A 17,574-nucleotide genomic window follows, 5' to 3' on the forward strand; every position below is an offset into this window, starting at 1 on the left:
CTGCTGCTTCGCAGCGCCAGGGACCCAGGTTTGATTCCTGGCTTGGGTCTCTGCTGGTGTTGAGTTTGCACATTCTCCCCGTGTCTGCGTGGGTTTCCTCTGGTTTCCTCCCACATTCTGAAAGACGTGCTGGTTAGGGTGCATTGACCTGAACAGGCGCCAGACTGTGGCGACTAGGGGATTTTCACGGTAACTTCATTGCAGTGTTAATGTAAGCCTTACTTGTGACTAATAACTAAACTTTACTCATGAGTTTTTTTGCGGAGTTTGTGATTAAAATTAGATTGCCCTAAAACTGAGGGGTTGGGAAAATACATCACCAGTTATAAAAAGGGGGAATCAATATCAAAGAACCTTCCTGGGCAGTGAGTGGAGAAATCAGGATGGTTTAAATTAAATTCTCTCCTGTCTATAATAGCAAAAATACTCTTCAATTAAATTGGCAGATCACAGCCCAAAGCAAATGCTTTATTAATAATAAATAAGTAAGGAGAATAATGATGGTAAAATAATTGAAGAGGAAACACCAGAGAAAGATCTGTCCCTTCACCACCTCCCCACTCTACAGCGACTGTGGGTCATCCAGATTCAAAACATTCTCTGTCCGCAGATGCTGTCAGACCTGCTGAGATTTTCCAGCAGTTTCTGGTTTTGTTGTAGTTGACTGGGAGAATTACCCAACTCATCTTCAAATTGTACAGTGGGATCTTTTACAAACCAACTGAATTCACCGCACGGTGGCACAGTGATTAGCACTGCTGCCTCACCGCGCCAGGGGCCTGGGTTCGATTCCCGGCTTGGGTCACTGTCTGTGCGGAGTCTGCACGTTCTCCTCGTGTCTGCGTGGGTTTCCTCCCGGTGCTCCGGTTTCCTCCCACAGTCCAAAGATGGTAACGTTGATTGGCCATGCTAAATTGCCCCTCGTGTCAGGGGATTAGCAGAGTAAATATGTGGGGCTACGGGGATAGGGCCTAGGTTGGATTGTGGTTGGTGCAGACTCGATGGGCCAAATGGCCTCCTTCTGCACTGTAGGGATTCTATGGATTGTAAATGATAGCACTGCCAAACAGTGCAGCCCTCCCTCAGAATTAACCTAAGGTGTTCAAGTCTCTGGCACAGGCTTTGAACCCCCAGCCTTCTGCTAAGAGTGAAGCAATGTAGCCATAGCTGGCAGCAATTCTGAAAATACAGGCTGTGCTCATCAGTAAGGAAGTCAGGATTCTCACCTGTTTATCAGATAAGGCTGAATTATAGCTGTGAACATACTCTCTGTTTAATGTAGCATGGCGCACTCAACTGAGGAGTAATTTATACTGATGTTATCTCTTAAAAGAATAAAGGATCAAATTATATGTAAGTTGAGCCAGTGGTAGCTCCGTTCTGCAGCCTTGTTCCTTGTTAGAATTGAAACATTTTGAAGCTTCCAATCCTTTTTTAAACTTAATTTATGTCGGCATCGCCTGTTGGGCCAGCATTTGTTGCCCATCTTTAATTGGCCTTAAAGTGAGTGGCTTGTTCGGCCATTTCAGAGGGTATTTAACAGTCAATCACATTGCTGTGGATCTGGAGTCACATGTAGGCCAGACCAAGTAAGGATGGCAGATTTCCTTCCTTCTAGGACATTAATGAACCAGGTGGGTCTTTAAGACAATAAACCATGGTTTCCATGGTTACCATTCGGCTTTTTAATTCCAGATTTTTATTGAATTCAAGTTTCACCATCTGCTGTGGTGGGATTCAAACCTGGGTCCCCAGGTCTTGCCCGATGTCTCTGGATTAGTGACGATACCCATACGCCACCATCTCTCTGGTTTGCGATTGACTGAACACAATGTAAACCTAACCCCATGACATAATGCGCCATGAGTTGGGCGAAATCCCTCTGTCAGTTTTTACAAAAGGCATTTAACCTTCATTCCAAATAAACATGCTGCATTTAGAATGAGTGCGAGTGCTCTGTGCTAACCCCGTTCTTATCATCTGGCTCCCAAACGATCAGTGTAACTTGATAGGAAGCTGTGGATGATAAGAGAGAGGGAAGGGAAGGGGAGGTGGAGAAGGCGGAGGGGGAAAGAGGAGGGGGAGAAGGGGACAGGATGTGTGGTCATGCTCAGCTTATTACACACCTCATCCAAGGTTCAAACCCACTGACTTCGAAGTTTTGTCCCTGTGCAAAGCACAGTTACCTCAGCACTGTATTCCTTCAAAACAACTTGAGGATTTTGAAGATTTAAACGTTCCTTTTGGGGTGAAATCACATCAATAAAACCCTGCAGATAGTGACCCTTCTTCACTGTGAAATCATAGAATCATAGAATCTACGGCACGGAGACAGGCCCTTCGGCCCAAACTGATCCATGTTGACCCAAAATGCCCATCTAAGCTAATCCCATTTGCCTGCATTTGGCCCATATCCCTCTAAACCTTTCCTATCCATGTATCTGCCCAAATGCCTTTTAAATGTTGTCAATGTCCCTGCCTCAACCACTTCCTCCGGCAGCTCATTCCACATATGCACCACCCTCTGTGTAAAAAATGTGGCTCCTCAGGTTCCCATTAATTCTTTCCCCTCTCAACTTTCACATAAGCCCTCTAGTTCTCGATTCCCCAACCCTGGGAAAAAGACTGATTTGCTCGCTTAGGAAACTTGCCGATTAGGATACTTATTGTCAGGTATCCAGTGAAAAGATGAGCTATTGAATATTAATTTACTTTAATCTAATTCTTTTACAACACATGCCCTGACAGCGTGATTGTGAATGGTTTCCTCGAATCAGTTAGGAAATGATTGAAATCATTTTCAAAGAACAAGCAACACACTTGTCTCCTCAGGAAAAGCACAGAGAGCCAAGTGCCTCAACAACTGGCGTCAACAACTAGATACCCTATCCATGCCCCTCATGATCTTATACACCTCTATAAGATCACCCCTCAGTCTCCTACGCTCCAAAGAAAAAAGTCCTAGCCTGTCCAATCTCTCCCTCTAACTCAGTCCACTGAGGTTCTTGTTTGTAATCTATTTCACAGCATTAGGGAAGGGAATCTGCCAACCTGGGTCTGGTCTAATGTCACTCCAGACCCACAGCAATGTGGTTGATTCTTAGCTCCCTGCTGAAATAGCCTAGATGGCCATTCAGTTCAAGGACAATTAGGGATGGGCAACAAATGCTGGCCCAGCCAGCGACACCCACATCCCATAAAGAATTAAAAAACAGAATCAAGTTGATGCGCTATCAATAAGGCGAAAGACTACCGATATGCCAATATAAGTGTAGGCTTTTATTCACAACAGAATCAAGAGCAGATCCCAACAATTAACCGACCTGGACTGAACAAGGGGGAGGAGACAGCCACCTTTATACTAGGTGCTGAGAGGAGGAACCAAACTGGAAGGGGATGTGTCCAGGTATGACAAACACACACAACGGTGGTCCATATAGGACAAAGGCACAACTGAGGTCCACCACACAAGTGCAGAAGCTCGAAAAGCTCCCAGCCCTCAAAGAAAATGGAGCCTGAGGTGACAAAAAAATGAAGCACTATCTAGTTGTTGACGCCAGTTGTTGAGGCACTTGGCTCTCTGTGCTTTTCCTGAGGAGACCAAGTGTGTTGCTTGTTCTTTGAAAATGATTTCAATCATTTCCTAACTGATTCAAGGAAACCATTCACAATAACGCTGTCAGGACATGTGTTGTAAAAGAATTAGATAAAAATAAATTAATATTCAATAGCTCATCTTTACACTGGATACCTGACAATAAGTATCCTCATCGGCAAGTTTCCTAAGCTAGCAAATCAGTTTGTGCCAGTAAGCTGGCGGGAGAAGTTGCCATCCGATACCAAGATACAGAATAAAATAAGGGACGCTTTGACATGGGATGGTGGGACGGGGGTTGGGGAAGGTGTGCTGGGTACCGGTGGTCATAGGCTGGGTTGGTGGGGGCGGGGGGGGTGAGGAGGGGGGATGTAGGTGTTGGTTCTGTGTAGATGCAGCTTCACAGAGGGTTAGATCCTCTCTCATAGAGAAGAATGTGCGGATCTCATGGGGAATCTCCTTTGAAGATCTGACCAATCCTCACAATGACATTGTAGAGCTGCCTACCTGAGATCCACCTGCGGGGCATCCATAAGTCCCTTGATTTGAAGAGGCGAAGGTGCCTGTAGAAGTCTGATGTCAATGCCCCCCTCACACCTTGCCTGGTCAGTGGTGGTAGGAAAGCTCTGGAAAGGACGTCAGCCAGGTACAGCTCCATGCCATGCTTTTAGATGATACTGATGTTGTAGCGCTGTGGCATGAGCATCATACATTGCAGCCACTGATAGATTCTTTGAATCATAGAACCCCTACAGTGCAGAAGGAGGCCATTCGAGTCTACACTGACAACAATCCCCGTCACCTCCATATTTACCCTGCTAATACCTCTAACCTACGCATCCCGGGACTAAGGGTCAATTTGGCATGGCCAATCAACGTAACCTGCACATCTTTGGAATGTGGGAAGAAACCTGAGCACCCGAAGGAAACCCACGCAGACACGGGGAGAACATGCAGACTCCACACAGACAGTGACCCAAGTCGGGAATCGAACCCAGATCCCTGGCGCTGTGAGGCAGCAGTGCTAACCACTGTGCCACCGTGCTGCCTACTTTGTGAAGAGAATTTTTAATTAATCATAGAATCATAGACATGATGTGGGGATGCCGATGTTAGACTGGGGTGGGCACAGTAAAAGTCTCACAACACCAGGTTGAAGTTCAATAGGTTTATTTGGAATCACGAGCTTTCAGAGCGCTGCTCCTTCATCAGCTGAGTAGGAGAATCACTGAATCCCTACAGTGCAGAAGGGGGCCATTCGGCCCATCGAGTCTGCACCGACAACAATACCGCCCAGGCCCTATCCACATAGCCCCATATCTTGTCCCTGCTAACGCCCCTGACACTAGGGCCAGAATTTTACTGGCACTCCCGCCTGAGGCTCGTAAGACCTTGCCCAAAGCCAACGGAGAATGCCATTCTGCGAACCTTGACCGCCCCAATTTTGGGGTGGGCGTGCTGCTAAAATCAGTGCCTAAGGGGCAATTTAGCGTGACTAATCCATCTAACCTGCATATTTTGGATTGTAGGAGGAAACCGGAGCACCCGGAGGAAACCCACACAGACACGGGGAGAACGTGGAAACTCCACACCGACAGTGACCCGAGATTAGAATCAAACCCGGTTTCCTGGCACTGTGAGGCGGCAGTGCTAACCACTGTGCCACCATGCCATCCATTTAAGAATAGTTATATGTGACTGATAATCTGTTTCAGCACTGACAGGATGACCACATATGAAGTCATGAAGTTTCTGACAAGCAAAGAGTAGGGCAAGGAGTTCATTCTTGATTTGGCCGTAACGAGTCTCAGTGTCAGTCAGGACATTTGGTACAATGGCCATTGGTCTGCCATTCTGGATGCAGACTGAACCAAGTCCGTGCTGGGAGGTATCTGCCGATATGAGTATGGGTGCTTGAATGTTGAAGTATTGTAGCACTGGAGGGGTTGAGAGTGCCTGTTCGAGTCTGTTGTACACAACAGGATGGCTCTCCTGCCAACACCACTCAACCTCTTGGTGGAGGAGATGGAGAAAGGGTCTGGTGAATGCACTGTAACAAAGAAGGAACTTGGAACAATATTTTGTCATACCAAGCAAGCACTGCAAAGTGTGCTTGTCCTCAGGACTGGACATATATCTTCCAGCTCTCGTCTGATCTGGATCGAGCTTCACACCATCGGCTGTGAGGAAGCAACACATTTAAGGAATCTGCTTATGTAGGAGGGAATAAACGAGGAATCTTTGAGCCTGTGTCAGGCTTCAGTAAAACAGTTTTATTTCCACACGCATGAGGGAGAATCAGCCCGGCCCCAGGGAAGTCCAGTCTGTATTTAGGCTGATTCTGAAGATAGGAAGGCTGTCCACATTACTTATACTGTTCTCTGGGGTCCAGAGTATTGTAATACAGGATATCAATGATACGAATAGCTTGAATTTATTATAGTTGATCACATTCGGGTCTATTGTCCTGGGTACTTCACGTTAATCGGTTGTGTCCAGCTATCCTCGTCTATGTGCGTGATAAATAGGTTTCGATGGCGTGATAACCGTCCCATCTCCCCAGTTTCAAGAAACAATGGCTTCTCTAGACTCAGTGGAGCCTTGCTAATCAGTATCGACCCTGCATTGTTCACCAAGGCCTTGAAATGATCTCACCTGTAAAGTAACTGTGTTGGCAGTCTGAGATGTTAATTGGGCATGTCTGCTTGGAGTTACGGTGGACCCTGTGTTTTAACCCTTTCTTAGACATTCCTTTTCCTGCTGTTACATGCACACCCTGGATTTGCCCCAATTCAGGATTCTGCCCTGCTGCAGGTTACATAATCGCAAAAGTAAAATGCTGTGGATGCTGGAGATCTATAATAAGAACAAAAAATGTTGGAGACTCAGCAGATCTGGCAGTGTCTGTGGAGATAGATTTCCAAAGAAGAGTCACATTGGACTCGAAACATTGGACTCTTTTCACAGGTGCTACCAGACCTGCTGGCTTTGTCTGGTATTTTCTGTTTTTATTTCAGATACTTTAGTCTTTCCCAAGATGTGGTGATGAGCATCTTCCTTTGCTGAAATATGAATTGCAATCAAGGACAAAATATAGGAATCGGGTGTAAAAAGGGAGGTCAAAGGTTTATTAATCAAAGGGTAATAGATTGCGGAATAAATTTCCAGGATAAGGCATTGAAATGGACAGTATAGAAATCATAGAAACCCTACAGTGCAGAAGGAGGCCATTCGGCCCATCGAGTCTGCACCGACCACAATCCCACCCAGGCTCTACCCCCACATATTTACCCGCTAATCCCTCTAACCTACACATCCCAGGAATCTGAGGGGCAATTTTTAACCTGGCCAATCAACCTAACCCGCACATCTTTGGACTGTGGGAGGAAACCGGAGCACCCGGAGGAAACCCACGCAGACACGAGGAGAATGTGCAAACTCTACACAGACAGTGACCCGAGCCGGGAATCGAACCCGGGACCCTGGAGCTGTGAAGCAGCAGTGCTAACCACTGTGCTACCGTGCCGCCCCGGTTTCTAATTGGTTTCTATATTTCATTGTTTCTGTGTTTATATAGCAAGAAGCCTCACAACGCCAGGTTAAAGTCCAACAGGTTTAATTGGTATCATGAGCTTTCGGAGTGCTTCTCCTTCCTCAGGTGAGTCATTTGAGGAAGGAGCAGCGCCTCGAAAGCTTGTGCTACCAAATAAACCTGTTGGACTTTAACCTGGTGTTGTGAGACTTCTGACTTTGCCCACCCCAGTCCAACACCAACATCTCCACAATATGTTTATATATAAGTGGATTGCAAAATTAGATGAGTTTCTGGAGAGAGAATTATGATGAGAACATTGGTCTAATGGTCTTGTAGGGATTATGGATTAACAATTTGGTAATTACAACTAGTCAGTGCGACGCTAATATATTGGTCTTGAAATTGATACCCAGATTCCAATGTGTGCACATAACCGAAACTTCAGGTGAACTGTGTGATTAGAACCAGAAACTGAAATGTTGCTGTTAGAAAAGAGCTGCTCCACTTTTAGCTTCACAAATACAGCTTCCCATTGTCTGTTTTCCCTATTTAAATCTAGTGAACTGTGTGAAGTTATTGCACACACACATAATAGACAGGAAGAAAAATTGCTATAGAAAATTAAGTCACTTGGGAGATTAATTTTAACCTCCCGCCCGCCATGGGAATCGGAGCGGGTGAGGGGCAGACCATGGAAAGGTCCATTGACCTCGGGTGGGATTTTCCGGTTTCAGGGGGCGAGCAAGGCCAGGACATCCTGCCCTTCCGTCACCATATCCCTTTAATGAGATGATACATAAAAACATAGACAATTGGAGCAGGATTTGGCCATTCAGCCCTTTGAGCCTGCTCCACTATTCATTATGATCATGGCTGATCATCCAACTCAGTAGCCTGATCCCACCTTCCCTTCATAACCTCTGATTCCCTTTGTCTCAAATGCTGTATCAAACTGCTTCTTGAAAACATTCAATGTTTTGGCCGCAACTACTTTCTGTGGTAGAGAATCCCACAGGCTGACCACTCTCTGAGTGAAGAAACTTCTCCTATCTCTGTCCTAAATGGTCTACCCTGTATCCCCAGACTGTGACCACTGGTTCTGGACAGCCCCACCATCAGGAACATCCTTCTTGCATCTACCTTGTCTTGTCCTGTTAGAATTTTATAGATTCCTGTGAGAACCCCCCTCCTCATTTTTCTAAACTCCAGCGAATATAATCTTGACTGACTAAATCTCTCCTCATAGGTCAATCCTGCCACCTCAGATATCAGTCTGGTAAACATTCTCTGCACTCCCTCGAGAGCAAGAACATCTTCCATAGATAAAGAGACCAAAACTGCACACAATATTCCAGGTGTGGCCTCACCACGGCCATGTATAATTGCATCAAGACTCCTGAACTCGAATCCTCTCGCTATGAAGGTCAACATACCATTTGCCTTCTTTACCGCCTGCTGTAGCTGTATGCTTACCTTCAGTGGCTGGTGTATGAGGACACCCAGGTCTCATTGCACAATCCCCTCTCATAATTTATGGCCAGTCAGATAGTGTAGGAGGGAAATAAACTAAGTCGAGCCTTGGAGACTGTGTTGAACTTCAAGAAAAGTTTTTATTCCACGGGCATGAGGGAGAGATGAGTTTGGGCCTGAAATCCCAGGTTTCCTGCGAGTTCTCTCTGCCCGTTGTCGATTCATACAAGCTATTATACTTTTCCAAGTCGCAAAGTTTTACATTATTATATTAATTCCTCAAGTTGGATACAAAATGGTTCTTTTAATCTCTACAAATACATTGTTCAGTACATCCCTGCTAATCATTCCTCTGGACGCTTATCCGGTTATAATGTGAAAGCGTTGTGTTTGCCCAACCGATCTACAATGATGTGTTAATCGCTCCTCCCCCCACTAGGTGATCATGTTTTCCAGAAGACTATGACCTCCCGAGACTGTATGGAGTCTGGCTGTCTTAATGCTGGTTATCCCATTGTAGTGATAACTCGGAAAGATCTCCTGCTCATGACTGTTGTTAGAAGATGATGGCATGTGTTAGAACCATAGAAACCATAGAAACCCTACAGTGCAGAAGGAGGCCCTTCAGCCCATCGAGTCTGCACTGACCACAATCCCACCCAGGCCCTACCCCCATATCCCTATATATTTACCCGCTAATCCCTCTAACCTACACATCTCAGGACTCTTAGGGGCAATTTTTTTTTTTAACCTGGCCAATCAACCTAACCCGCACATCTTTGGACTGTGGGAGGAAACCGGAGCACCCGGAGGAAACCCACGCAGACACGAGGAGAATGTGCAAACTCCACACAGACAGTGACCCAAGCCGGGAATCGAACCCAGGCCCCTGGAGCTGTGAAGCAGCAGTGCTAACCACTGTGCTACCGTGCCGCCCCCGTGATAATCGCTATCTGTCAGCAGGGCAGGCCTCTAATTGTCTGCGTTAACCCTTTCCTTCCCTCTGGTGAGGCCTGGCTCTCTGGGCTTGCTCTATGTGACTCTGCATGCATTACTTGGAAATCAAACAAAATATGAACGGACACATAAATTAAAATATAAAAGACGTGATTCCTGATATTGACCTGCACCAGATAGTAAACTGCCTTCCCAGTTTTGCTACCAAAGCGGATAACGTCACATTTATCCAAACTATACTGTATCTACCATGCATTTGCCCACTCACTTAAACTTGTCCAAAACACTGAAGGATCTCTGCATCCCCCTTACAGCTTACCCTCCCACCAGCTTTATGTCATCTGCAAATTTGGGTATGTATACCCTGTGTCTAGTGAGGCGTCTCCAAACGACAGCTCTCTGGGACTCCTGCACTGTGGGCAAAGTGGGTCCTGCCACTCCTTTCTCCACATAGTTTGGCTCCTGCTTCTGGCGACGTTGGCACCTCTGTTGACATCTTCTTCTCTCTTATCTCCGAGCTAGAAGAGGGTTCTCAAACTTTTACAGCCAATGAACCCTTTTGACCTCCAAAAGTTCTGACAGGACCCCTTCGAAATATTCTTATTATATTGCAGAGTCAAACCACAAAAAATGCTTATTATTGCGCAATAGGTGCAAATATTGGAGGCGGTCGTGGAAGCAGATACGATAGTGACTTTTAAGGGGCGTCTGGACAAATACATGAATAGGATAGGAATAGAGGGATATGGTTCCCGATAGGTTAGGGATTTTAGTTCAACCAGGCAGCATGGTAAGCGCAGGCTTGGAGGGCCGAAGGGCCCCTACCCTTCCTGTGCTGTAATTTTCTTTGTTCTTTGGTCACACACACGCACACACACACACACACACACACACACACTCGCCCCTCTCACACTTACAAACTCCCCCCACCTCAGGCCCAGCCTTTGCTCCTCTTGGCATCTCTCAGGCCCCCACAGCCCCGGCCTATCTCTGTGTCTCTTGCCCCCATGACCCCAACCCTTCTTGGCCTCTATCGACGTCTCTTGGGCTCCTGCAGCCTTGGCCTCTCTCAAGGAAGAAACCCCTCTCTGTGTGCGCGTGCGTGCATGCGAGTGCGTGTGAAAATAGGAAGATTTTTGCTAACTCCATTTGGAAATATTCCTGGAGGTTTCATCACATGGCCTTCCAACTCCACCTGCTCAGAAGAGCAGCTCACCCACCTCCCCCCGCTCCCACCCCTACCCCACCTCCCTGCCATCTCCCAACCAACACACATCTCCAATACTTTTATAACGAAGAAATGTCAGGGGAGGCGATGGCCTGGTGGTATTATCACCAGACTATTAATCTGGAAAACTCAACTAATGTTCTGGGGACCCGGGTTCGAATCCCGCCACGGCAGGTGGTGGAATTTGAATTCAATAAAAAAAAAAGTAGGAATTATGAATCCAATGATGACGATGAAAAGCAGTGTTGATTGTCAGGAAAAACCCATCTGGTTCACTAATGTCCTTCAGGGAAGGAAATCTGCCATCCTTACCTAGTCGGGCCTACATGTGACTCCAGAGCCACGGCAATGTGGTTGACTCTCAACTGCCCTCGGGCAACTAGGGATGGGCAATAAATGCTGGCCCAGCCAGCGACGCCCATGTGCCACGAATGAATTTTAAAAATTGTCACTATTGAAAGAATTCTGTAAAACTCCATTGATTTGTTTTCCTGACTCACTTTCAGCAGTTTCCTAGAGATCCATCTGTTATTGCTGTAGACTCTAGAGCAACGCAGGAGGGCTGGCAACACTGGTCCATTCCCCCCACCTCCTACAATACCCACCCCTTCGCCCCAGCACCAGACCCCACTGTAATCTCCTCCAGCCCTGCAATCCTCAGAGATCTCTCCATTGCTCCAATCCTGGCCTCTTGAGCATCGCCATTTTCCTCGTGCCATCATTAACCTTCAGCCTTCAGCTGCCTTGGTCCTGAGCTCTGGAATTCATGCCCTGAATCTCTCTCCCTCTCTCTAACTCTCTTTAAAGCATACATCCTTTACCCACCTTTTTGTTCTGGTTTCGGCACGGTGGCACAGTGGTTAGCACTGCTGCTTCACAGCGCCAGGGACCCGGGCTCGATTCCCGGCTTGGGTCACTGTCTGTGTGGAGTCTGCACGTTCTCCCCATGTCTGTGTGGGTTTCCTCTGGGTGCTCCGGTTTCCTCCCACAGTCTAACGGGTTAGGTGGGTTGACCATGGTAAATTGCCCCTTGTGTGTAGATAAGGTGCATTAGCGATGGTGGATCTGCTGGGTTGTGGGGGGATAGGGCCTGGATGGGATGCTCTTTGTGAGATCGGTGCAGACTTGATGGGCTGAATGGCCTCCTTCTGCACTGTAGAGAGTCCAGTCTATGATTCTATCCCTCTGTGACTCACTATCGGATTTTACCCGATGAAGCTCCTGTGAAGCCCCTTGGGATGTTTAACCATGTTAAAGGTGCTATATAAATGCAAGGTGTCTCACTGTGAACAACACCAGGAGATGAACAGTAATAACCATCCTTCCATTCGGAGTCTGCAATACAAATTTCACAAAGTTTTACAAGAAGTGTTTTTATTTCTCGAATGAAAGATTAAAATTACATTAAACATTCCCAGAGAAACAGTAAATGCCCTTCTCTGAGATACAACAATGTAAAGGATATCAGTACAGTACAGATCAATCACAGCAATCTCAGTGTCACTGATTTATATTTACAACTTGTGATGACCAGCTTGTGGACAGTGACAAAGATGGTTTTAAATTGAAGATTATTATTTAAGTTGAAGATTAGGGTGGCACGGTGGCACAGTGGTTAGCACTGCTACCTCACAGCGCCAGGGACCTGGGTTCAATTCCCGACTTGAGTCACTGTCTGTGTAAAGACTGCACGTTCTCCCCGTGTCTGCGTGGGTTTCCTCCGGGTGCTCCGCTTTCCTCCCACAGTCCAAAGATGTGCGGGTTAGGTGCAGTGGCCATGCTAAATTGCCCCTTAATGTCAGGGGGAATAGCTAGGGTAAATACATGGGGTTATGGGGATAAGGCCTGGATGGGATTGTGGTCGGTGCAGACTCGATGGGCTGAATGGTCTCCTTCTACACTGTAGGATTCTATGATCATTTTTAATACAATTTTACAATGACAGTAAGGTTAGAGCCACACACTTATTAGGAGCAATCTTTTTTAGGATTTACTGAAAGGGTTGTGGATCTTTAGAATTCTCTACCCCAGCTAGTTTTGAATATTCAGTTGTTGAATATGTTCAAGGCTGAGGTCAGTGGATGTTTGGACATTTAGGACACAAGATGAACGTGGACGGATGTGGCACTGAGGTAGAAGATTAATCATGAGCATATCAAGCGGGTCTGATGATCTACTCCAGCTCCCATTTCTTGCTTTCTATATCATACATTATGTATGGGCCCAGATCTTCTGAGGAGTGGAAATCATTGTCAGATGGCTGCTCCACTCAGACTTTCCCTCACCTCGATGCCGCTCCGTATTTCTTGCCAAGTCCTCTGAGCTTGGCTATACCATAAACATGGACTGCAATGGCCCTCGGAGAACTCTGTCGCAGGGCAGTAGAGTCAAGGGGGAGATGGGACCCACACCCCTTTCACTGCATTAGCTGTCGTATGGTAAGTTTAAATGTCCATTGTGAATATTAATGGATGGATGAATGTTGGTGAATCATTGGGTAGAGTCATAGAGTCAGAGAGGTTTACAGCATGGAAACAGGCCCTTCAGCCCAACTTGTCCATGCCGCCCTGTTTTTACCATTAAGCTGGTCCCAATTGCCAGAATTTGGCCCATATCCCTCTATACCCATCTTACCCATGTAACTGTCAAAATGCTTTTTAAAAGACAAAATTGTACCCGCCTCTACTACTGCCTCTGGCAGCTTGTCAATCACTCACATTGACCCCTCTTAACTATCCCTTCAAATACCCTACTATGCTTCGGAGCCTGGCCCCCACAAGCTAACCACCCCCTCCCCCCCACTCTCCTCCCCACCCCGCCCCCACTTAACCTGAAGCAACTAACCCCAACCAGCCAGCCTTGGCCACCATACCCATTTACCTCACCCAACTCTCCGCCCAACCACCTGAACCTTTCAGTTAGTTATTCATCCACTCATGACTCACCAACATACATCTATCAATCAACATCTTTTCCCAAAGAAATGGGAGTCTAAAACTAGAAGTCTTAGGTTTAAGATGAGAGGAGAGAGATACAACAGGGTCCAGAGTTTTGGAGTTACCCAGGAGTTATACATCGTATTATAACAATATTTTAACATTGCAGAAGACCCACAGTGTGCCGGTGCACATTTTCAATCAATCATCTCTCCAACAATCTGGAGGCTGGAATATGTGAACCTTTATATTATTGCTAGCATTATTTTCCTCACCTAAATTTTCAAATTTTAAAGATCGGTTCTAATTACCGTATAAACCCCAAGCAAATGAGTGTGTCCATTTTGGATTTTCCCATGTCAAACTATACGACTGAACGGTGTAAATGGGAGGGTGTATTAAAAGATTAAAAGGAAAACGACTCATATTTCTTCAGCATACAGAAATTTGCAATTATCATTGTTGCAACAATCAGCAGAGCCAAACCTAGAAAAACTCCCAGTATTATCGTGGCTACACGGAATCCGGAAAATCCTGGTTGAATCTGCACTGTAGAAATGGTCTGAGGCTGAGTTGGGGTCGCAGTCGATGCTTGTGTAGTACCTGGAACAAGATAGGTTAGAAAATGTATTTAAAGACCTATGTGACTCAGCAACACTCTGGAAACTATACTGATAGAGGGGAGTTTTCTGATTGCATGTCCCATCCCAAGCCAGTAGAGTTCTCATCACAGCCCTGGATCAAACGTGGTAAAAAGAGCTGAAACTGCCAAAGTGAGGTGAGTGTGACTGCCCTTAACATCAAGGCAGCATTTGGGCGAGTGTGGCATCGAGGAGCCCGAGCAAAACTGGAGTCAGTGGGAAAACCCTCCACTGGTTGGAATCATACCTGGCACAAAGGAACACACCCTGCTTTCCGCTGTCAGTGAGAACGAAGAATTTGGCACACAGCAGCGGGACTGGAGAATCCCAGCCACGGACAAGGGTGGAGAATTTGGTTATGGTATTTGGGTCAGCAAAACAAATTTTATTACCACTTTATTATGTCTTGTCACTGTTTTATGCTTCATGTAAAAAAAGTATATATATATATATCTGCAGCGTTTGCCAGTTCACACACTTGTGGTTTGGCTTTGTGATCTCATTCTATGATCCAGAAACATCCAAAAGCCAGAAATGACTTGGTCCCAAGCAGTCTGGACCTGGAGAAGTTGCAATGCATTTTGTTTCAAACACCTTGGGTGATTCTGAGGATGTGAAGGGTGCTATTTAAATGCGAGTTCTTTCTTTCTGAGATTATCAGAATGCCTACCTGTTACAGTGACGGAGCTTTGGTTATCCACGGCTTTGAGAGCATTGGCAAAAGCACTTTGCAGCTTTTCTGTGGTGACATTTGAGTTGGGGCTCAGAAAAGCCAGGAGATTCACGATCACACTTCCACTTTCAAAGCCAATGATGGTGATATTAAAATTGTCATCCTTCAGTTGACTTTGTACTGTTTGTACAACCTGAAAAGAATAAACACGAATATTAATATTGCTACAATAATAAGGAGAACATCAACAACCATTGTTAAGAATATCTCCCAGTTCCATTCATCCATTCACCCACCTCTTTAGTGATGGAGATTATGTTTGAGCTGGCAATGCTAGGGCTACCCCCATGTTACAATTCTAGCACCATTCTCATCTTCACAATGAGACCACAGTTGCCATAGGCACAGATATCTCAAGGACTGAAATCTTCATCACCGTTTCCTATCGAGTTTAGATTGGCAGTTGGAACCCACGTTTAACAATTAACACTGAATCACGATAAGTTAATTACTGGAGAACAGAATCCATAAATAAACCCTGTTACTCAGCTAGAGGGTTTGGTGGAAAATCACTTGTTTTAATTTAAAATAATATACAGAAGCAGTAAGTTCCAACTGATGCCATTTGTTCTAATATCAATGAGAGAATTAGAACCAAACTCCACAGAGGCATCTATCCAAGGCTGGAATTGAATCCAGGTCCCTGGCACTGTGGACAGCAGTGCTAACCACTGTGCCGCTGTGCTGCCACAATGACCCACCTCACCAAGGCCAACTGTTATCTATTTTAGCTTGTCCTTTGACACACTGTTTCCTTTTGCTTTGCCATTATCACCCTCTGACATCTTAAAGGACCGCCATCAGCACCCTTCTTGACCAGATGTTGCCTGGTATGGAGGGCATTAGCTATGAGGAGAGCTTGGAAAAACTTGGTTTGTTCTCACTGGAACGACAGAGGTTGAGGGACGAGTTGATAGAAGTCTACAAGATTATGAGGGGCATGGACAGAGTGGATAGTCAGAAGCTTTTTCCCAGGGGGGAAAAGTCAATTACTAGGGGGCACAGGTTTAAGGCGTGAGGGGCAAGGTTTAAAGGAAGTGTACAAGGCTAGTTTTTTACACAGAGGGTGGTGGGTGCCTGGAACTTGCTGCTGGGGGAGGTAGTGGAAGCAGATACGATAGAGAGTTTTAAGAGGCGCCTTGACAGATACATGAATAGGATGGGAATGGAGGGATATGGTCGCTGGAAGGGTAGGGGGTTTTAGTTCAGTCGGGCAGCATGGTCAGTGCAGGCTTGGAGGGCCAAAGGGCCTGTTCCTGTGCTGTAATTTTCTTTGTTCTTTGTTCAATGACCGCCACTGTGGACATTCCCTTTGCATTTTTATCCATGACATCTTTGTCAGTCTCTCCCTTGCTTCCGCCTATCGCTGACCCTCCATCCAGCCCCCACAGCCCCCAACCTCCCCCCACCCTCCCTCACCACAACAGTATAAACTCATCCTATTTCCACTTGTCTTCAGCTCTGACGAAGAGTCATCCAGACTTGAAACGTTGGCTCTATTCTCTCTGCACGGATGCTGCCAAACCTTCTGAAAATTTTCAGCATTTTCTGTTTGTGTTTCAGATTCCAGCATCCGCAGTAATTTGCTTTTATCACACTTTATGTAGATGGGTAATATTTAAAAACAACCTCTTGTTGTCCCCTTCCCCCTTTATTTGTATCAATGTTACGATGCAGCTCACTCCCCATTCCTGAGAGTCATCTTTATGTTGTTAATGGATCTGCTGTGAATTTGTAGCATTTTCTATTTTTCACAGCCAATGGCAAGTCCTTTCCTCCTTATGATTCAGAGTATTGCAGCGTCTATTAAATGTCTATAGATTCCATTCAGTGCAGAAGGAGGCCATTCAGCCCATGGAGTCTGCACTGACCACAATCCCATCCAGGCCCTATTCCCGTAACCCCACATATTAACCCTACTAATCCCCTGACACTAAGGGCCAATTTAACATGGCCAATCAACCTAATCCGCACATCTTTAGATGTGGGAGGAAACCGGAGCACCCGGAGGAAACCCACACAGACACGGGGAGAATGTGTAAACTCCACACAGACAGTGACCCGAGGCTGGAATTGAACCCGGGTCCCTGGCGCTGTGAGGCAGCAGTGCTAACCCCTGTGCTGTCCAATGGAATTTTATTTGAAATCATCTAACATTATCGCCAATAATTCATTTCAAATGGAGGGAAATGGATACAACTGATGGGGAAAGGCAAGGGAACATTTACCCTCCAGTGATGAACTGCTGAGGCGTTATAAGGCTCTGGTCAGGCCACATTTGGAGTATTGCGAGCAATTTTGGGCCCCATATCTAAGGAAGGATGTGCTAGCCTTGGTCCAGATTATCTTCACAGCAATGATCCTGGGAATGACAGGCTTTGACGTATGAGGAGCATTTGAGGACACTGGGTCTGTACTCAATGGAGGTTGGAAGGATAAGGGAGGATCTCATTGAAACTTACAAATTACTGAAAGGCCA

General features: G+C 46.0%; 1 protein-coding gene across 1 annotated transcript in view; it reads right to left on the bottom strand.

Annotated features, from left to right (window-relative positions):
- Nucleotides 1–14,127: 14,127 nt before the first annotated feature.
- Nucleotides 14,128–17,574, bottom strand: part of LOC144506092 (uncharacterized) — an 88,253-nt gene continuing 84,806 nt past the window's right edge. The window contains exons 14-15 of the mRNA XM_078231908.1: nt 15,033–15,228; nt 14,128–14,324 (exon numbers count right to left, since the gene is read on the bottom strand). Of these exons, the coding sequence (XP_078088034.1) occupies nt 14,128–14,324; nt 15,033–15,228 (393 nt within the window). The remainder of the gene's footprint in view (nt 14,325–15,032; nt 15,229–17,574) is intronic.

Source organism: Mustelus asterias, chromosome 17, assembly GCF_964213995.1.
Source record: "Mustelus asterias chromosome 17, sMusAst1.hap1.1, whole genome shotgun sequence".
Classification (NCBI taxonomy): Eukaryota; Metazoa; Chordata; class Chondrichthyes; order Carcharhiniformes; family Triakidae; genus Mustelus; species Mustelus asterias.